Genomic DNA, 23,510 nt, shown 5'->3' on the forward strand with positions numbered 1-23,510 from the left:
AAAAATCTGGGTTGCGAAGGGATTTGTGAGTCCTTGTGCAGAACAACCTAAAGGTTAACGTGCCGGTTGAGTCAGTGGTGAGGAAGGTAAATGCAATTTTAGCATTCATTTCAAGAGGTCATTCATACAAGAGCAGGGCTGTTATGCTGAGGCATTATAAGGCAATGGTGAGGCCTCACCTTGAGTATTGTGAACAGTTTTGGGCTTCTCATCTAAGAAAAGGTGTGCTGGCATTGGAGAGGGTTCAGAGGAGCACACAAGGATGATTCCACAAACGAAACGGTTATCATGTGGTGAACATTTGATGTCTGGATCTGTGATCACTGGAATTCAGAAGGAGGGAGGGGATCTCTTTGAAATCTTTAGAATCTTGAAAGGTCTAGACAGATGTGGAAAGGATGTTTCCTATGGTGGGGGAGCCTAGGGCAAGAGGGTACAACCTCAGGATAGAGGTGTGTCCATTTAAAACAGAGATTCGGAGAAATTTTTTTTAGCCAAAAGGTGGTGAATTTGTGGAATTTGATATGACAGGCAGCTGTGGAGGCCAGGTCAGTGGGTTTATTTGATTGGATACGGCATCAAAGGTTACGGGGAGTGGGGCTGAGAAGGGGAAAAAGGATCCGCCATGATTGAATAGTGGAGCTGACTTGATGGGCCAAATGGCCTAATTCTTCTCCTATATCTTATGGTCTTGTGGTCTTCATTGCACTTACTAATAACACCGAGGAATTTAAAGTTGCTGACCCTCTCCATCTCTGATCCCCTGATAGGACTGATTCATGGACCTCCTGTTTACTCCTGAAGTCAATAATCAGCTTCTTGGTCTTGCTGGCATTGAGTGAGAGGATTTTGTCACACCACACAGCCAGATTTTCAATCTTCCTCCTATATGCTGATTCTTTGTTTCAGCCAACAACAGTGGTGTTATCAGCAAACTTAAATGTGACATGTCTCTTAGAAGTAAGTGTACAGTAGAGTAGAGTGGGGGCTAAGCAAACAGTCTTGCGGTACTCCTGTGCTGATGGAGATTTTGGAGAATATGTTGTTGCCAATCCTAACTGACTGGGGTCTGCAACTGAGGAAATCAGGATCTGATTGCACAAGGAGTAATTGAGGTTAAGGTCTTGAAGCTTACTGATTTGTTTTAAGAGGATGATGGTATTGAATGAAGGGCATCCTGGTGCATGTGCCTTCTCAGGCAGGAGTTGATGAGTTTCATCACTAACCTCTAAAAGCACTTCGTCATTGTGGATGTAAGTGTTACTGGATGATAGTCATTCTTCTTAGGCACTGGTATAATTGAAGCCTACCTAAAGTAGGTGGGTAGCTCAGACTGCCAAAGCAAGAGGTTAAGGATATCAGTGAACACTCCAGCCAGTTGATCAGCAGAGATCTTTAGTACTCGGCCAGATATCCCATCAGGACCAGGTGCTTTATGTGGGTACATCCTCTCACTTTGACCCTCAAAATCACAGGGTCATCAGGGGCTGTGGGAGTCTGTGACGGTTCCTCCGTTTTTATGGTCATAGCGAGCATAGACGACGTTGGGCTCATATGGGAATGAAGCTTTTTTTGTCACCTTTTTTGTTTGGTTTATAGCATTCAAGCCCTGCCACAGCTGTTGAGCATCCTTCAGTGATTTAGGTTTGGTTCGGAATTGCCACTTCACACATGAAATGGCTTTTTGGAGATCGTACCCACATCTCTTGTATCTTAATTGGTCTGATCTAGCCCTCAGCAGATTGCGAATCTCATGGGCTTCTAATTGGGGAAGACTGAATGATTCTTGTGGGGATGCACTTGTCTACAACTGTTCATAAAAGGTCTGTGACAACTGTGCCGCGCCAATGGCTTTTGGAATTGCCTGGTGAAAGAAGCCATTGAAATAAAACTAGAGGAAAAGAATTTTAACAAAGATGAAGGTATTGCTCTAAGTAAGAACTGGAATTCAATTGTAAACAAGGTGGGACAGTGGAAACCTGATTGGATGAGCACAAACCAGTCACGAGGGACAGACAACGGAGTATATATACCACCGAAATCGACATGCCTTAGCCTCATCCCTGATGGAGATGGCAGAGTTTGTCATTGAAGCATAAAAAACTGTTTTTGGCTGGAAGCCCAAGAAGAGTTTATTTGTGTAGTGTATTCATACAGATCCTCTGATGAGTGCTTGAACATGCCTCCTGCACCAACTCAAAGCAGTCCCGTAACCGCTCCTCTGCCTCCCGCAGCCACTTTTTTTCTTGTCCTTAATTTTGGAGCCTTGCTCTCCCTGTATGCAGCTGGAGGAGGAGGACAGCCAAGTGATCAGATTTCCTAAAATGCAGTCTAGGTGTGGAATGGTAGGCATGCCTTATCATAGCTGTGGTCTAGTGTGTTGGGGCCTCTGGTATGGCAGGTTATATGCTGATGATAATTGGGCAGAGATTTCTTTAAACTAGCCTGATTGAAGTCCCCGACTATTATTTGAAATGAGTCGGGATGGGCTACTTCTTGTTTGGTGATGGTAGCATTCAGTATCTTGAGTGTCTGATTAACACCTGGCCTTTGATGGTATGTAAACTGTGGTCAGGATCATGAGGAGAACTTTTTTGGTAAGTAAAATGGTCTGCACTTAATCACTAGATGTTCTAGGGTGGGGAAGCAAGAGTATGAAAAAACTACCGTGTCCAAGCACCACAAAGAGTTTATCATGAAACACAGATTTTCCCTTCTCTGAATCAGCTGTTTGTTCCATCCTGTGTATTGAGAAGCCTTCAGGTCTTAATGATGCATCTGACATATCTGGAGTGAGCCATGTCTCTGTGAAACACAGAACACAGCAGCTCCTCATTTTCCTCTAATTACCATAATCTTGTCCTTAGGTCCTCAATCTCATTCTTCAGCAGCTGTACATTTGCGAACAATGTGCTGGGTAGAGAGAGTTTCATTCCTCTGCGTCTCAGCTTAGTTTGGAGTCCTCCCCTCCTCCTCCTCTTCCAGCCATGGCAATGTACCTTCATCCACTTAAGGGTGCTGTACTTGCATGCTTGAGAATTAAGTCTGCCAGGTCCTTCAGAAAATCATGAAATTGCTAGTTCATTAAGACAGTTCGAAAGTACATTGCTTAAAGGGAAATTACAGTCTGCAGATTGTGGTGAAAGTAATTCAAAAGAGGTATACACTAGACCTGGTTTATACTAACATATAGTACCAGGTGCCTATAAAGTGGTCTCTCAATCCTAGATTGGACTCTCTGATCACTTATCTGTAACGTTAATTCCAGCATACAAGCCAATAACTGTACAGTTCAAACCAGTTCTCAAGGTGGTGAAAACCAGGCATGAGAGTGCAATCACCGCACTGCAGGACTGCATTGAAAACACTAACTGGAGAATGTTCAGGGAGGCTGCTATCTAGGACAACCATTGAGGAATATGTGGATTCTGTGACCTGCTACATAGAGGAGTGTACTGAGAATATTACCATCGCAGGACACATCCATGTGAGGGCAAATCAGAAGTCATTGTTTACTGCAGAGGTCCGTGCACAGCTGAGGGATTGTGATGCTGCCTTTAGATCGGGAGGTGCCACCGCTTTCAGGGAAGCAAGAACTGTGATTTTCAGCTCCGTCAGGAAGGCGAAATGGGAGCATTCTCAGAGAATTTTCAGCCACTTCTGAGATACGAGGTGCATGTGGCAGGGAATTCAGAGAATTACAGACTACAAGTCTACCCTGCATGTCGGCGATCAGGATGCTTCACTCCCTGAGAGGCTGAATGAATTCTACACCTGGTTTGATGTGCAGAACAAAGTGCTGACAAGGAAGGCACCCCTCCCATCAGGGGAGCAGTCACTCCATCTGGCTGAAGTTGAGGTGAGGAAAACCCTGACCAGAGTCAACCCACGCAAAGCTGCGGGGCCTGATAATATACCAGGTTGGGTTCTGAAAGACTCTGCAGCCCAGCTGATGGATATATTCACATCTCTCTGGAACAATCCATTGTCCCCTCGGTTTTCAAGGTGGCAGCCATCGTTCCAGTGCCAAAGAAGGCAACATTATCCTGCCTAAGTAACTGTTCACCGGCAGCATTAACATTAATCACTATGAAATGCTTTGAGCGGCTGGTCATTGAGTACATTAAAGCCTTTCTCCTGGCTACATTGGATCCTTTGCAGTTTGCTTATTGTTTAAATCGATCCACTGATGATGCAATAGCCTCTGCCCCCCCCCCCCCCCCAAAACTATGTCCTGTCCCACCTGGAAAATGGGATCTCTTATGCCAGACTGCTGTTTATAGACTTCAGTTCGGTGTTTAACACCATCTTACCCCAGAAACTGGTGGGGAAACTGTCCTTGCTGGGTCTCAACACCTCCCTCTGAAATTGGATACTGGACTTCTTAACAGTAAGGCCACAGACAGTCTGTTTTAGCAGCGACACATCTAGTCCTGTTACGGTGATCACTGGTGCTCCCCAAGGCTGTGTGTTCAGCCCGCTGCTGTTCACACTGCTGACACATGACTGTGTTGCAGGATCCAGCTCAAACCATGTCATGGGGATCTCCCTACCATCCATTGGGGACATTTATCTGGAGCGCTGTGTACGCAGGGCCCTTGGTATTATTAAGGATTCCACCCATTCTTCCAGCATCCTCTTTGATTTTGAACCATCAGGCAGGAGACAATGATGCATAAAAACAAGAACAGTTTGGATGAGAAATAGTGCCTTTCCCCATGCCATTGGGCTTCTGAAGTTCCTGCCACATCTTATTTGAAGTGTCGCTGGTTAATTTGTATCTTACAATATTTAATATTAATGCACTTTAGTTTGTTATTTATGTGTGATTCATCTGTAGATTTTATCCTTACCTTCATAAGATATCGTGTGTTATGTGTACTACTGTGCTTTACACTGAGGTTTGGAGAAACATTGTCTCATTTCGATATATATTATATGGTTATATACATTATAGATATGTATATAGTTAAATGACAATAAAACTGACTTGACTTGATATTTAGGAGTTTCGTAAGCAACCTGCAATGTCGCCATAATTCATCAAGTGTCATCTTGTAAAGATGGCACAGGAGAACCACAGCACCATCTTTATATATACATACATATATACACACGCACACACACACACACACACACACACACACACACATAGAGTTATGTGTGTGTGCGTGTATATGTAGTTATCTATATGTTAATATGCTATATTAATATGGACCAGCTGATCTCCATTGACTTGTATTAAATTGCACTTTTATGATTGATACCACATTTTGTGATGCCTTTTATTGCTAAAGTGAAACTATGTTTAAGTTAGCCTATAACTTTCACTGGGAGAAATGCTTTAATTGATTTGTATTTTTTAACTTAAAGAATTAACTATAATGTTAATATGCTTGACAGGTCCTCAGTGACTGTGCATTCAACTTAAATAGATTGGACAGCCCAACACAGGTCTTCATCCCCGGTAATGCATTCTCATTTCTGCAGGCAGTCAGTCACCTGTGGCAGGAAGCCTTGGGCCCTCACCCCTAGACTCGTTGGATGAAGCAGTATGATCCAGGAGCAGATGACCAATGAACCCAGGGTTCTGAATTATTTACCCTGTTATGTTGTGAGATGGGGAGAGGACAGGAACTGAGGAAATAGTGTTAGAAAATTATGAATCAGTGCACTGATCAAGTAAAAGAATTTGAAATAGTATATGAGACTTCCATTTGGAATTTTTTTTATTGCACTGAGTCCTGGATAATATTAATTTGTGTTTTATGGACTGTGGGGATGTACCTTCCCCTTGTGCTGCATCTCAGACTTCTGATTAAGATGAGAGGGTGTAATTAAGTTATTGTACTGCCACCCCATAGCCTTAATCAAATTGAGGACATCTATACAGGCATTCCAGAACTATTTTGACTTCCGCCCAGCAAAACATATATTCCCTTGAATAGATAGATAGATAGATAGATAGATAGATAGATACTTTATTCATCCCCATGGGGAAATTCAGCATTTTTTCCAATGTCCCGTACACTTGTTGTAGCAAAAACTCATTACATACAATACAATACTTAACTCAGTAATAATATGATATGCATCTAAATCACTAGCTCAAAAAGCATTAATAATAGCTTTAAAAAGTTCTTAAGTCCTGGCAGTTGAATTGTAAAGCCTAATGGCATTGGGGAGTATTGACCTCTTCATCCTGTCTGAGGAGCATTGCATCGACAGTAACCTGTCGCTGAAACTGCTTCTCTGTCTCTGGATGGTGCTATGTAGAGGATGTTCAGGGTTTTCCATAATTGACCGTAGCCTACTCAGCGCCCTTCGCTCAGCTACCGATGTTAAACTCTCCAGTACTTTGCCCACGACAGAGCCCGCCTTCCTTATCAGCTTATTAAGACGTGAGGCGTCCTTCTTCTTAATGCTTCCTCCCCAACACGCCACCACAAAGAAGAGGGCGCTCTCAACAACTGACCTATAGAACATCTTCAGCATCTCACTGCAGACATTGAATGACGCCAACCTTCTAAGGAAGTACAGTCGACTCTGTGCCTTCCTGCACAAGGCATCTGTGTTGGCAGTCCAGTCTAGCTTCTCGTCCAACTGTACTCCCAGATACTTGTAGGTCTTAACCTGCTCCACACACTCTCCATTAATGATCACTGGCTCCATGTGAGTCCTAGGTCTCCTAAAGTCCACCACCATCTCCTTGGTCTTGGTGACATTGAGACGCAGGTAGTTTGAGTTGCACCATATCACAAAGTCCTGTATCAGTTTCCTATACTCCTCCTCCTGTCCATTCCTGACACACCCCACTATGGCCGTGTCATCAGCGAACTTCTGCACATGGCAGGACTCCGAGTTATATTGGAAGTCAGATGTGTACAGGGTGAACAGGACCGGAGAGAGTACGGTTCCCTGTGGCGCTCCTGTGCTGCTGACCACTGTGTCAGACCTACAGTCTCCCAACCGCACATACTGAGGTCTATCTGTCAAGTAGTCCACTATCCAATCCACCATGTAAGAGTCTACTCCCATCTCCGTTAGTTTGTGCTTTAATATCTTGGGCTGGATGGTGTTAAAGGCACTAGAGAAGTCAAGGAATGTAATCCTCACAGCACAACTGACCCCATCTAGGTGAGAGAGTGATTTGTGCAGCAAATACGTGATAGCATCCTCCACTCCCACCTTCTCCTTATACGCAAACTGAAGCGGATCCCGGGCGTGCCTGGTTTGTGGCCTCAGATTCTGTATTATCAGCCGCTCCATGGTCTTCATCACGTGCGACGTCAAGGCAACAGGTCTGAAGTCATTCAACTCCTTTGGCTGTGGTTTCTTCGGTACCGGGACAATACAAGATGTTTTCCACTGTCTGGGTACTCTTCTCTGATCTAGACTCATGTTGAAGATGCGCTGTAGTGGTTCTCCCAGTTCAGTCGCACAGGCCCTTAGTAATCGTGGGGAAACTCCATCCGGTCCAGCCGCCTTGCTGGTACAGATCTTCCTCAGTTGACCTGAACGGGAAGCTGGGTTCCCTATAGGGAAGATTACAGATCATTCTCTGATGGAATGATAGAGCAATGCCCTGATTTTCTGGCAACTCTTCCAAACCAAATCATTTGAGGTATTCTACAGACTCCAGCATCTGCTGTTAATATTAAAATAACCCCCATTCCTCAGATTTGGAATTAGATTAATGCTTTCTCCTAGGAACAATGATGACAGCAGTGTTTTTTAGGACTATTGTTCCTCTTTGTTCTTTTCTAAATCAATGCAACTGGATAACTATATACATTGCTCTTATAACTAGATCTGTGCAATGAAATTGTACAGTGAGCAAACTCACTCTGACATATTGCTCCAATCTTGCTGCTTGATAACCCAAAATGATTCTTTATCTTTGTCCTATTGTAACTTGCTGTCAATTGGTAAAAGGATGTAAGGGACCATTGTTTATAACAGCATGTTTTGAACGCTGTTAAATCTTGGTGTCTGCCATGAAGATTATGAAAAGAATTAAATTATTGATGTTGTGCCTCGGGTGGGGGGGGGAGTGGAAGTGGTTATTGAAACTGATCTTCATTGTCTTATGCTAGTTCCATTAAAGTGCATATTTCTAATGCAAATTGAGATGTTAATAAAACAAGTCTTTGATCGCTTGAATACAATTTTTTTCTTTTAAAGTTTCAATTATTTAATGATGTAGACAGTTCACAAATTATTTGGAGGAACACAAATTAATGAGTCTTATTTTAAAATGGTAACTTGCTTTCTGACTTACTGATAGAATCATTCTAATGCCTATTTTGAAACTTTCTGGCATGTACTTTTAGATTGTGGCATTTTAAGAACTATTAGTACAGGGATAGTTGGTAACGTGCTTCAGTAATGACTTTAAAAAGAAAGTTTAAGTCCAGTGTTTTATAATGGGCTGAAACATGCCTGACTAAAAATGTTAATGATAGACCACAAATCAAAATATAATCTCATGATTAAACTGGTTTACGCTGGTGTGAAATAGGTAATTAACTACAGTGTTTAAAACGTTTTAAAGTTAATTGTAAAAGCCTTTGGATTACTGAACTGAAACCAAAAATGGTTTGAAAATATACTGGAGTATTGGATTAGTTCATTGTTTTTCTTTGTTGGTTGTCTTTTGGTATTTAATAGTTATCTGATCTGTTGCCCTATTATATTTGGGTGTGAGAATTATATAGGATTGTCCTCCTTCAACAGTGCATCTGCACTTACAGCATCAAATAAGTTGTTGCCTGAAGAGCACCCTGTCTCAGGCCTAGGTAAGAACTCTTCTCATTACAGCTGTGTAGCTTCAACCAGAACTTCTGTTCTTGGTGAAAGTAGTTTCTAAAGTTCAGGCTACTATTGATTGATCTGCCTTGTTGTCACTGAATTCATACAGTTTAGTTACCTCCCTTGCAAAAGACAAGAGCATTGCAGGCCTTCCAATGACTTTGTTGTTTCTTGCTTTAAAGAACTTTCCCTTTTAGCTTTTCTGTTCAAAAATGGCTGTAAATGTTGTGAAGAATGGACAGCACTGGACACTACTATTGTTGACTTTTATGGTGGTCATACTAGCAGATTAATCTTTTTGTTTCATGTCAGTGTTTATTTCAATTACAATTATAAAATTTGAATTTCCCTTCTGAGCTCAGTAAATCAGCGTTTAACCAGTACATAATATAATCAGTACAAACATTGATTCCTGTTCTCTGCTCAGTTAATTGACCTCAGCCTCGGAATATGTCTCGCAGTGATGCTGATGGTTTAGAATGCTGTAGGCTTCTGTGTAAAAGCAAATCGTTGAGTGATGGTGTAGCCCAGCAATACTCAAGAAAGCCGAAACTTAGCAATTATTTTTCAGACGTTTAAGTTTAACATCTTATTGTGATTGGAAAAATAATTCAGGTTAATGTTCAAAATCTAACATTTTACTTGAGCATAATCAATTATTCCAAATCATTTCTTTAAAGTAAGTAGACATTCTAATGAGAGAGGGAGAACAACAACTGCAGAGAATAAGTTACTCTGCATTATTGTATATTTGGTCGTGTCATTCACAACTTCCTTAAGCTCTTCTCTATTTTGTTCTTGTTATAACTTGCATTCCTTCTGATACCCAACGTGCAAGAGAATTCAAGGTGGAATCCTTACACATCCTTGAAGTACTAATTTCTTGTTAGAACAGGTTGTTTGCTTTTCCATCCTTCAAAATGACCTTAAAGCCGTCATTTAGTGTGGTGTTTGATGCAGCAACCGTTTGGTTATGGCAGGTTAATGAATGAAGATGATTAATAAATTATTTGACCTTAGGTTTTATATTTCTAATCTTCGTTGAGCTACATCCTCACATAGTCCATTATCTCATTTTATCTGAATTGTGTTTTATATTGTGAGGCAAAACTGTTTATGCATTTTTGTTCTGTTTTAGGTGTTAAAGTTTTATCACATCTGGAGATTTACATAATGCTGTCATACTAGTGTAACCTGACTCTCTCACTGACCTTGTGTTTCCAGATTAGTTGCTACTCTTGGTTCTTCCCTTTTTCTTTCTCAATTATGTAGCTTTTCTCTTTCTTATTGGTAGTTTGCCAATCTTTAAGATGCCGACTCTCTTGCTAATGTCCCAGACCTGAATAGTCCTGGATAAACACAGTTTTTTCTCCAGCATTTTGTGTGTGCAGTTATTTCTGCATGTGTTTGTCCATTCACACAAGGATGCTGTCAATATCATGAATATATGATGGAAAGTGGAGGAGAATGGAAGAAGAAAAAAAGTAATTTATGAACACATACATCATTTCACCAAATTCTAACATCCAGGAGGCAGTACAGGTCGACCACTTCGATTCTGACATTCATTAATCTGGTTCCACCACAGGTTTGGAGGCAGTTTTCACCAGCCTGATTTCAGATTTCCCCCGTCACCACTGTTTTGGTGGCACTATTAGCAGAATCAACTGTTTGCACAGCCCTATGTGTAATTTTGTAATTTTATAGCCTGCGCTTATCTAGCCCCAGTCAGATCTTCATTGAATAAAAGAAGTGCTTCTCATGGTGTAAAGCGCAAACACCATACGTTATCTATGCAAGGTAAGGTAGAAGTTCTGAAAAACCTGACAGTGGTCTGTCTGTGAAAAGTATATGTGACTTGTATAACACTGGCTCTTCCACAGTTTATGAGATAAAGAAGCAAAAAGAAAAATTGCTTCAGTTCTTTGTTGACAGTGAATCAAAAAAAATCAGATGTGCAGAAGGAAAATTATGAAAGATAGATGTTCACAACTAGATAAGGTACTCATGAAATAGTTTAAACTCTGCATCAGTGAAGGTGTAGAACTGTCAATAGAGATGGTGAAGGAGCAAGCGAAATTAATTCATGAAGAACTAAGGCTGGTTGATGAGGGTGTCAGTCAGTTGTTTATGCTGAATCTTTGTCACCCACTCAAATTCCACAAGTTTCCTCTCTTTCTCCCTCATCTTCCTAAGAGCCTTAGTCATTATCTTGCCTTCTCTCCATAGTCTCCATTTAGTTCAGACAACTATTCTAGCACACTTCTTTCTTGTGCATAATGTACACTTCAACTCATTGATGTTCAAGTTTGGCAGATTATTTGTTGAAAAAATATTTTATGCAAACAAGGTCCTGATTAATACGAGACTAAACTATGGCCTGTGTTCTGTTTGTCATACATTATTATCAGTTTAGCATTCATAACCACCATCTCAGTTTATTCTGTGTGAAGATGTCTATTTGAAGTGACCAAATCAAAGGAAGCAAAGAAGGAACAAGCTGCATTGCTGTGCCATATAATCTTCATATATCCTTCTGTACAAATACCTTTGATACCTAAAAGGTTAAACAGTTGATCTTTTCTAAGTTCTTTGTTCTGTATGTGCATTATGATTAGAAATTCTTATTTACTTTCTTTTCCAGAAGTAATAGTGGTCACAACAAAAGATGTCCAAAAATATCAACAATTGGACACAAAGATGAAATTGGATATGGTGTATATTCCTGAGGACACTGATATGGGAACGGCAGATTCCTTACGACAGATACATGGAAAAATTAAGGTAGTGCATTATTTTGAAATCGAAGTATTACCATGTCAAGAGGTGACCAATTTTTCCACATTTTTAGGTTATTGAGAGAATACTTCATGTTCTTCTGCAAGAAGTGCTTAATGTTTATTTTTGAATAATATTTTTGTAGATGCTTTAAAACAATTCTGTCTGTTTTTATCTTGTTTAGTCTGCAGGTTAAATAATGTAGTTTCTTTAATATTTTTCTGATCCTTTTCGTTATATCCGTTCCTAGTGAATCTGTATTTAGCCCTTGTATTTTATAAGCTTTGTGTGTAACTTTCTGCAGCTCAAGCTTCCTCTTTCCTGTTTTGTTGCTTGAGTGCATTTAAATTCTGAAAAAAAAGAAAACTTTTGCAGTTTTCCCGTGACCAAATGGAATCAGTTTCTCTCCACCTGTATGCCAATTTTAATCTCTGGTTTTTCAGCCATCGGCTCAAATCTCAAATAAATGAATACATTTAGGAATAATTTTACTGTAGATGGATTCTTAGCACTTGCACATAATGGAATAGTTGTTTTATATTGGTGGTTGAGTTCAGAAGAATTTTCATACCTTTGCTTGTCCTGCTAGCCAGCCTGTAATTGGTCGGTTGCACCATCGGTAGTTCTATTTCCATTCCTTTTCCACTTCTATCTAACTCTTTTACTCCTCTTCATTTATTTCCTCCCTTTCTACTTCCTGTTTTCCTCTTTCGTATTCTACAATCTCTTTCTATTGTCTTCTCTTCCATGATTAACCATCGGTTGCAAGGAGCTTAAGAACTTAGACTAAAAGCAGATAATACCTGGAATGCTCAACAGCAGCTGAGAAGAAAAAAATAAGTATTATCACTTTTCATTGATTATGTCTGTTTAGATTTGATAATTTTAAACACATTCTATAATTGGGTCTTTAATTTCCTCATGGGGGACCACAGTCCTGTCAAGTTCTTGGGTGTCAACATCTCAGAGGATCTATCTGGGCTATCATGTTGATGCTCTCTTGAAGAAAGCTTAACTTCATTAGGAGTTTGAGGAGATTTTGTATGTCACCAAAGATTTGCAAATTTCTATAGATGTACTGTGGAGAGCCTTCTGACTAGATGCATTACTACCTGATAAGGAGGCTCCAATGCAGAGGAAACCTGCTGATGGTTGTAGACTCATCCACCTCCATCATGGACGCTAGCCTCTTCCAAGGTAATCTTCAAAAGACAGTGCCCCAAGAAGGCAGTATCCATCATTAAGGACCATCACAGTTCAGGATATGCTCTCTTCTCATTACTACCATCAGGGAAAAAGTGGTAGAGCCTGAGGCCACACTCTCAGTGTTTTAGGAACAGCTTCTTTCCCTCTGTCATCAGATTTCTGAATGGTCCATGAACGCATGAACTCTACCTTACTCTCTTTTTGGACTATTTACTCATATATATATCTTATTGTAAAATGGTAGTTTTTAAATGTATTGCACTGTACTGCTGCAAAACAACAAAGTTTAGAGCATATGTCAGTGAATATAAACCTGTTTCTGATTCTGATTTGCTTTGGAACCCTTAATTTGATTCACCCAATTTGGGAAACAAACCATCCATGTTGGTATATTGGAAGGTGCACATGAAGTGCTGAATATTCAGTTGTTATCTTCTTGCTGCCAAATTAGATAGGATAATTTATATTTATGGATACCATAATGCAAAAAGTCAATGGCAGGCTCCGTTTCTGGAGATTTTATTAGAGCGCAAGTTCTTAGAAATTTTTGACAAGATATAGAATCAGGATCGGGTTTATTATCACGGCATGTGTCGTGAAGTTTGTTAACTTAGCAGCAGCAGTTCACTGCTATGCATAATATAGAATACGAAAAATCAATCAATCAGTTCAGGTTCTTGATTAACCAGGGCATCAAAGGGTATGGGGAGAAGGCAGGGGAGTAGGGATGACTGGAAGAATTGGATCAGCTCATGATTGAATGGCGGAGCAGACTCTGGGCTGAATGGCCTACTTCTGCTCCTATATATTATGGTCCTATTAAATGTATAATGAATAGATTAAATATTGTGCAAAAACAGAAATAATATATATTTTAAAAGTGATGTAGTGTTCACGGGATCAATGTCCATATACGAATTAGATGGGAGAGGGGAAGAAGTTGTTCCTGAATTGCTGAGTGTGTGCCTTCAGGTTTCTGTACCTCCTACCTGATGGTAACAGTGAGAAAAGGGCATTCCCTGGGTGCTGGAGTTCCTTAATAATGGACACTGCCTTTCTGAGACCCCGCTTTTTGAAGATGTCCTGGGTACTTTGTAGGCTTTGTACTTTGTACCCAAGATGGAGCTGACTAAATGTACGACCCTCTGCAGCTTCTTTTGGTCTTGTGTTTGTTGACATACCAAATCTCTTCAAGCTTGTAATGAAGTATAGAAGCTGTATTAACTTCTTTGTAGCTACATCGATATGTTGGGACCAGGTTAGATCCTCAGAGATCTTGGCACGCAGGAACGTGAAACTCTTCAGTCTCTCCACTTCTGATCCCTCTATGAGAATTGGTATGTATTCCTTCGTCTTACTCTTCCTGAAGTTGACAATCAGCTCTTTTGTTTTGTTGAGTGCAAGGTTGAAGCTGCGACACCTCTCCACTAGTTGGCATATCTTGCTCCTGTATGTCTTCTCACCTCAATCTGAAATTCTATCAACAGTGGTTGTACCATCAGTAAATTTATAGATGATATTTGAGCTATGCTTAGCCACACAGTCGTGGGTTTAGAGAGAGTAGAGCAGTGGGCTAAGCACACACCCCTGAGGTGCACCAGTGTTGATTGTCAGCAACAAGGATATATTATAACCAATCTGCACAGATTGTGGTCTTCCAGTTAAGAAGTTGAGGATTCAATTGCCGAGGGAAGTACTGAGGCCAGGTTCTGCAACTTCTCAAACAGGATTGTGGGAATGATGGTAGTAAATGCTGAGCTATAGTTGACGAACAGCATCCTGACATAGGTGTTTGTATTGTCCAGGTGGTCTATGGCCGTGTGAAGAGCCATTGAGATTGCATCTGCCGTTGACTTATTGTGGCGGTAGATATGTCACATATCATTAATATATATAAGTATCCTTTGCATACTTAGGGGTTCCATTCCTGAGAACTGTCTATAAACCGAACTTTTCTGTAAGTCAGAAACTGATAATTCCCCACACAATTTAGATAAAATCCCATTGCCTGAAATAGTTGAGCCTATCCTTCTTAATGTACTGTTTACTCTGGCCTGCAATGCCGCAGCCAGGCTCCTGACAGGGGCCCGGAAGAGGGAACATATTACTTCTATCCTGGCCTCCCTCCACTGGCTGCCAGTACGGTTCAGAATTGATTTCAAGGTTCTCCTGTTTGTTTATAAAGCCCTAAATGGCTGCCCCCCCCCCTTCCTATAGCACAGACCTTCTAACCCCTTATTCTATTTCCAGGTCCCTCGGGTCAGCTGACTCGGGGCTCCTGGCTGTCCCGCGATCTAAACTTAAGTTCAGGGGTTACCACGCCTTAGCTGTTGCAGCCCCTAGACCATGGAACAGCATTCCCCTCCCTATCAGATCTGCCCCCGCCATCAAGTCTTTTAAGTCCAGTCTCAGAACTTAGCTTTATTCACTAGCATTTGAATCTTCCTGATGTGGCTGAGTTTTGGCTTGTGCCTAGGCTCATGTGTTGTTTATTTTGTGCCTATAAGCTGAGTGCCTTGTTGTTTATATCTGTGTTTCTTGTATTTGTGATTTTAGCTACCTGTTATGGTTTGTACAGCACTTTGGTCAACATGGATTGTTTTTAAATGTGCTTTATAAATAAATTTGACGACTTGAATTCTCTATCGTGGTGTCATTCATTTCGTAAAGCCGTCCATATTGTATTGCTGTGCATACTCTTATAATTCTTCTATCAAATATTTCCCACTGTCACCCCAACACTATCCATAATTAAATTAATGAAACATATTATATCCCAGTTGTTAATCAATGCTACACAATATTGTTAGTCTAACAAAACACTCACTTCCAAATGTCAGCTGAGATTGTTATCAAATTGTACATGTGTCAAATGAAAGCGGTACAGTTTATAACTCATGAAGTAATGAGGAAGCTATAGAGGTAGAAGGTGTGGAGTTGTAGAAGACGTGCAGTGTTCCTTACAAACTTATCAAATGATAACTGGATAGTGGTCTTTACTCTTCATATTTAAGGGGGAATTTGTGTAAAGTCCATATCAGTTCTGTTATAACTTGGGGAGTCCTGTAATTCAGATATAGGCTTGAATAGTGGCAAATAGCAGAGAATAAGAATAGTTTCCATGGAATTTATTTGGGTGTGGCCCTCCTTTCCCATTTGCTGCTTTGTTCCCTATTTCCATCAGTGCACTGTTATTGGATCCAGAAAGCTAAATTTGAAAACCTAGAGCATCCTCAACCAAATTGTTAAGGCATTGTATGTGGCACTAGGATTTCCAGAGACCTGATTGGGTTATTCAGATATGACAAGCTCATAAACCTGGGGAGAAATTAGAAAGGGCAGCACAGTAGTGTAGTGGTTATCGTGACCTTATTACAGCTTGGGGCACCGGAGTTCAAATTCAGCACCATCTCTAATGAGTTTGTCCATTCTTTCCATGACCATGTGGATTTCCTTTGGGTACTCTGGTTTCCTCTCTCAGTCCAAAGCCATATCAGTAAGCAGGTCAATTGGCCATTGTAAATTGTCCTGTGATTAGGCTAGGGTTAAATAGGTAGGTTGCTGGGCGGAGTGGGTCAAAGGGTCGGAAGGACCTGTTCTGCACTGTATCTTTGAATAAAATAAGATAAACTCCAAATTCAGCTTTCTCATCAACTTTGACCCACTGCAATTTGCGGAAGCCATCTCCCTGGTGTGACACACATTCCAGGAGTGTCTGGACAGTAAAGACACTTATTTCAGGCTATTTCAGTTCTGTCTTCTATACAATTTTTCCAGTCAATCTCAACACCAAACTCTGACACTGGGAGTCAATGCCAGCCACCCCTGCAACTGGATCCTTAGGTTCATAGGAAAATAAGCAATACAAAAATTAAAAGAGATGTTGCATTTTTGGGTGGTGGGGTGGTGATATGTCCCTTTCAAAGGAGGTGTAAGGCACTCTTTCCCTTCACCTGCCTGCATGTCACCATCGGGTAAGGTGTAACTCCTGCTTAACTCCCTGACCAGGGTCACGTGAAGCCATGGGAACAGACGGTGGATGGTCATATGAGCAGCTGGTGCATATCACAAGTTCTGGTTATGCAACCACTGATACTAGGCAGACAATCTTTGAGGAGTAATTCTAATGGCTTATCACCCGTTTTGTAAAAGCACCACCAAGAAGGCAGCAATGGCAAAACACTTCTGTAGAAAAGTTTGCTAAGAACAATCATGGTCAGTGACCATGATCACCCATGTCATATGACACAGTACATAATGAGTAAATGATTTGCATTTTTAGAAAGAGACTAAATAAAATCTTAGAAATATCTTTAATTAAAACATTACTTGAAACACAGAACTTAGAAAAGTAGCAACTTTTGGTTCCTAATGCTGCAAAATCTTTACAAACTTAATGGATTTCTGGGCTTATATAGGATCCATTAGTAAATTCCTGACTGTTAGAAAATATCAGCAAGTTCATGCTCTATCTTTCAGCTCCTTGAGGAGTCAAGTAGCAGTGCATATGAAGAATTTAAGCTGGAATGTGTAAGCAAGTTCAGGTGATCTGGGCTGTTTTCCTTAACTGTCAGGTGTTTGCATGTTTGTGTTACTGCGTTAAAGATGTGTCTAGTTGTAAATGGATTTAGTTTGTATTTGTCTTCTTTTGATTTCTGCATTTGCATCAGGCAATCTGACTGCATATGGTCCTTTTGGGTATCCTGTGTTTCTGGGACTGTTACAAATTACAATAGGCCAGCTCATTTATTGTCCAGTTAGAACTCAATTTCTAGGGCTGGAGTTGAACTGGATGTAGAGTGGTTCTACACTCATCAGTTGTAGAATCACCTACAGTTTGCTGAATTCCTCCCCATTCCAGGAGACAAGCTTCAGACACTTGAGGAGAACATCTGGGTAGATTCTATCCTCAAGATGTAATTAATTTATTTATACCCATTATGATAGTCCTTTACATGGGCTTTGCTTTTAAAAGGTGTTAGATTTTTATTGATGGCATTTTAACCACTTATACTTATTGATGGCATTCTAACCCACGCACTAAAGGTGATAGAGATTGATTTGCAAAGTACACTACAGTCAAACAAATCTTACCTGATATGGAAGACAAAAATAGAATTACTCAATTTCAAATGACAGATGTTAGTCTTTAATAGATTTGTTATACAGATGAATGCAAGAATTTGTATTCCATTTTCAATTAAAGGAATTATTCATTATCCAAAGCTAAAACATATTTATTTGAATCCATTTAAATAGCTGATAAGCAAATATTTCTGTTAAGTGTATAGAAATTGGAAAAATAAAAACTTGATGATATCTACATCCTGTGTAGGCACTCTTGTTTAACAGTAATTTTCTCTGTTTATTCTTGTTTTTGTAGAAATTGCAATTTTTGACTTGTATCTCACATTCCTTGCTGTTAGCCTTCTTTGTAATTTGTTGAATGATTTGTAATTTCAACAATCTAGTAAACTACGATGATTAATAATATCAGAATAGATCAAGGTTTTGCTTTTAATAAAGTTTGTAGGAAGGGGATCATTCTCTTAACATCTAATATCTGAGAGGGTTATAGGTAATTGGCTACGGCTAGATATAAGGAGGTTCCTTAAGATTGTCATGACTTGGAGGAGGTAGTGTGGATAAGATCCCACTACCTATTAAATGCTCCCAATGGTGTGTGTCTCAAATAGCCTCTGACATACAAGACCAGGTCCTGGCCTTCTTCACATGTGACTTAGCTACTAAGCCTGGTGGAACCACTTCTACTGAGGGGAGAAGGGGAAAAGTCGGTTACTGGTGCCATAAATCTAGTTGCTCCAGGCAGATGGGCTCATTAGGTGTGGTTGACAGCTCATCTAGGGGAAGGAAAACTGATTTCACACCTCTGCTGGCTTGCGGCTGTACCCATTCATAGGGAAGGCTTTGGGAGTAATCCCCAAGGAAAAACCTGGAGTCCCCAAGGCAGCCCTACAATGAATTCAATGCTGACTGGCAACTCCCGCTGGTGCCAAACTGTATCAGTCCCTGCCGTTCCTTTGGATTCATCAGTTGCATGGAGGTGGGGGGTGCCTACTGCATGGGCAACAACTTGCTCTTCATATTGTAATGCCCTGGCTTGTGTACCGTCTGGCGTATTGACTTCAACAGCAAGGAAGTGACATTCATGGTCAACCCCAACCAACGGAGGCCATGAAGGTATAAAGAAATCTGCTGTGAGCCTCTCACACCTAACCCAGTTGCAGTCTGTTGAGTCGCATCAGCAAACTTCTTCATTTTCTTGTGATGTATATAGGTTGGGTGGAGGAAGAGGATTCACGTTTCATTAAGGTTACAACTGAGGGCACCATACTGGTCCTGGCCTGTTCCCAATCCTTAAATTAAAAGGTTTCCTAATGATTTAACATAGGAGCATATTTTCTTGCCTAATTCTTTTTTTAGTACTCTCTTTGAGATAATCCAATATATGACATCAAATTTCTGATTCCTTAATTTTTACCAGTTTATTCCAGTCACAAGATGCCTCTTTCCCACATCATCTAATCATTCATTGCTCCAATTCTTCTTCATTATCTCATTGTTCTTTCCTCAAAAATAGAGCTCCTAGTCTATTTGTCTTCTCAGCTACTATCTCATAGCCAGTTTCCCTTTTCGAATAGATTATTTCATCCATCTTTTCTAGAGCCTTGTCCAGCATTGTCATGGTGTTCAGGAATCATATGGCATGGAAACTTGATGGCCTACCTTGTCCATGTTGGCCATCAAGTACTTATATTCAACATCTGTACTAATACTATTTCCCAGCATTCCAAATGTGTTTTCTATGCCAGGGTGTTTCTGATGATTATTTAGGTATTTAATAAATGTTGTCTAGCAGCTGTCTTCATCACCCCAAAAGGCATGCATTGCAAATTTCAACCACCCTCTTGATGAAAATAAATCCTTAAATTCCCTCTATATCTGGGGTTCCCAACCTTTTGTATGCGATGGACCCCTACCATTAACTGAGGCATCCATAGACCCTAGGTTGGAACCCTTGCTCTAAATCTTATCTTAAATCAATAGCTTTTAGTTATAAGCACCTCTGCCCAGGGAGAAAAATCATAATTCAGTGTACATCAATCAAGTTAACTTCAACCTTCTGTTTTCCAAGAAAAACAAACCTGGTCTATCTGCTATTTTTTAATAGTTGAAATGCTCCATGCCAGGCAACATTCTGGTATATTTCTCTGTATGCACTCCAGTATAATCATTGCCGTTTTTATCATGTGGCAGTTTTAACCGGACACGGAACTCCATGTGTGGCCTAACTAAGGTTTGTGTAGTTGCCTTGGACAAAGTTTTGTCCAGTCAGAAGTTGATGTCTTCATGTCTGATGACTTCACGATCTGAAATGTCAGATTGCTGATGCAGTGGAAAAGAAATTGAAATGAAAATATTTATTTAATGTTTGGAAAAAAAGTTGCTCAGGATTCACATATCTTAACTTGCTTTAAAAGGTTCACTGTCTTTGGTGTCGCTGTATCTGAAACACCTAACTGGAGAAAGTAACACGTTAATTTAAAAAATCGTAGTAGTTACCTGTCTGCAAGTCATAAGGTCATGTTTATTCAGATCTTGAACTGAGCTCTGCTTTCCTGCCTGTTTCTCATAACATATATCACCTTTAGATCAAACATTTCAGCCATGAATGTATTCAAAGATCCTACTTCTGTAGTTCCTGGGTATTGAATTCTAAAGATTTGGCATTCCATTTCATATGTCTTAAATGAGTGATCCATTATTCTGAAAATGTGCAGCTCTAGTTCTGGATTCCACCACAAGGGGAAACATCCTCTCAGTATCAACCCTGTCAAGCCTCACACATATCTTTGGTATGAACATTAAGTTCAAGTTCAGTTTATAGTCATTCAGCCGTACACATGTATACTGCCAAATGAAACAACATACCTCCAGACCAAGGTGCACAACATAGTACATAAATCTCACACACGCAACACGTAAAGTAATACTACCACAAATAAATTAACAAATAATAAGGTGCATATGCAATGCAAGTTATAAATAAACAGTATAAAGCTTATATATGCTTCATGGGCAAGAAAATGGCAAATGAAATACAATGTTGGAAAATGCATGGTCATGTACTTTGGTAAATAACTGCAGACTATTTTCTAAACAGGGAGAAAGTCCAAAGATCTGAGATGCAAAGGGACTTGGAAGTCCTTGTGCATAATGCCATAAAGGTTAACTTGCAGGTTAAGTCAGTGCTGAGGAAGGCAAATGCAATTTTAGCATTCATTTCAAGAGGTCTAGAATACAAGAGCAGGGATGTGATGATGAGGCTTTATAAGGCACTGGTGAGGTCTTTCCTTGAATATTATGAACAGTTATGGGCCCCTTATCTAAGAAAAGATGCACTGGTATTGGAAAGGGTACAGAGGAGGTTCACAAGGATGATTCCGGGAATGACAGGGCTATTGTATGAGGAATGTTTGATGGGTCTGTACTTGCTGGAATTTAGAGGGATGGGGGGGGGGGGGGGGAATCTCATTGAAACCTTTTGAATGTTGAAAGCCTAGACAGAGCAGATGTGGAAAGGATGTTTTCCATGGTGGGGGAGTCTAGGACAAGAGGGCACAGCCTCAGGATAGAGGGGCACCCTTTCACAACAGAGATGCGGAGAAGCTTCTTTAGCCAAAGGGTGGTGAATTTGTGGAATTTGTTACCACAGGCAGCTGTGGAGGCCAGGTCGTTGGGTGTATTTAAGACGCAGCTTGATAGGTTCTTGATTGGATATGGCATCAAAGGTTATGGGGTGAAGGGGCTGAGGAGGGGGAAAAAGAATCAGCTATGATTGAATGGCAGAGCAGTCTCTATGGGTCAAATGGCCTAATTCTGCTCCTATGTCTTAATGTCTTGTATGATGAGACTTTTGTTGTGGCAGGGAGTTCAGTAGTTTCACAGCCTGGGGGAAGGTGCTATTTCCCATCCTAACAACTTTTCTCCTCATTTCTTCTGCCTGATAGTAGGAAGTCAAAGAGATTGTTCAACGGATGAAATGGATCATTGACAACACTAAGGGCCCTGTGTACATAGCACTCCCGATAAGTATCTGTAATGGGTGGAAGAGGAACCCTGGTGATTCCCTCAGCAGCCCTCGCAATCCTTTGTAGGGACTTGCTGTCAGATGCTGTGCAGTTCCCTTACTAGACGGTGTTGCATCTGGTCAGGCCACCCTCAATGGTGCTGTTGTAAAGATTGGTTAAAATGGGAGGTGGGGAAGCCTCACTCACCTGAATCTCCTCAGGAAGTGGAGACAGTGCTATGCATTCTTGACCAAAGAGATGGTGTTGAGGCACCAGATAAGATCGTCTGTTATGTGCACTCCCAGAAATCTAGTGCTCCTAGCTCTCTCCATGGAGGAGCCATGTATGTGCAGTGAGGAGTGGTCAACCTGCACTTTTCTGAAGTCCACAATCATCTCTTTGGTCTTGCCCACGTTGTTGTGCTCGCATCATTCTATCAGCAGCTCTACCTCCACCCTGCACGCTGCTTCTTTGTCGTCGTTGATGAGGCCAACCACTGTTATGTCATCAGTGAACTTGATGAATCGGTTTGAACATGATCTAGCAGTACATGCATGCGTCAGCAGCATGAACAACAGTGGGTTGAGCATGCAGCCCTGGTGAGCATTGGTGCTCAGCATGATGGAGCTGGAGATGTTTTGCTAACGTGGACTGACTATCAAGAAGTCCAGGATTCATTCACAGAGAGAGGTGTTGAGACCCAATGAGGACAGTTTATGAACCAGCTTCTGAGGCATGATTGTATTAAATGCTGAGCTAATGTCAATAAACAGCTTCCTGGCATACGAGGCACCATTTTTCTCATATGGGACAGGACAGAGTGGAGTGCAGAGGCTAGGTTTTCCAATTTCATGTAACCTTCACTCCTCTCCCACATTCTCATCTGTTCAACTTGCTTTCTTCTCCCTTTTGTTCACCTCTCCAATCCCTACCTCTGCCCTCCCCATTATTGTACACTGGCAATCCCCTTCCCTCTCAGTCTTGACCTAAAAAGTCAATTTATACCTTTTGTCTCAGCATTTGTTGCGCGATCCACTGAGTTCCTTAAGTATGCTGCAGTCTTGTTCTTAACTCCAGCATCTGCAATTTCTTATATCTTCCTGTATAAATCTTTTCTGTTTCAGTAAGATCAGTACTCACTCTACTAAACTCCATTGAGTTAAGTGGAGAGGTGAGGATTATGGCTGAACACAGGAAATTGGGACGAGCTGGGTGGGCACCATGTTGGTGTGGACTCTTTGGGGACAAGGGCGTGTATCCATGATGTATTGCTTTATGACTCTTTCAGTATTTGTGGTATTAATTTTTTTCTTATAGCGCAATACCTTCATCCCAGAAATAAATCTTTTAGTAGATCTTTTCTGACCTGCCTTGAATGCCTCCCAAAATAAGAAAATCAAATTATATCTAGTACTTCAGGTATGATTTAATTAAGTACTGAATAATTTTAGCATGACTTGTGTACTTTTGCACTCCATCTGCTTTGGCTTAACAGCCATTTCCCTTCTGAAATATTTTGAAGGTCTTTCCATTTAAACAGAATTCTGTTTTTTTTTGCATTGGTACATCATTTTTCCCCACATTTGTCAAATTTTTGCCCTCTTACTTAGTATATCCCTTTGG

The 23,510-nt window shown here is 40.7% G+C and overlaps 1 protein-coding gene across 1 annotated transcript in view; it reads left to right on the plus strand.

Annotated features, from left to right (window-relative positions):
- The window catches only part of eif2b3 (eukaryotic translation initiation factor 2B, subunit 3 gamma), a 135,496-nt gene that overhangs the window by 17,265 nt on the left and 94,721 nt on the right, over window positions 1-23,510 (plus strand). Inside the window, exon 3 of the mRNA XM_073062893.1 lies at window positions 11,456-11,595. Within this exon, the coding sequence (XP_072918994.1) occupies window positions 11,456-11,595 (140 nt within the window). The remainder of the gene's footprint in view (window positions 1-11,455; window positions 11,596-23,510) is intronic.

This window comes from Hemitrygon akajei, chromosome 12 (assembly GCF_048418815.1).
Source record: "Hemitrygon akajei chromosome 12, sHemAka1.3, whole genome shotgun sequence".
Classification (NCBI taxonomy): domain Eukaryota; kingdom Metazoa; phylum Chordata; class Chondrichthyes; order Myliobatiformes; family Dasyatidae; genus Hemitrygon; species Hemitrygon akajei.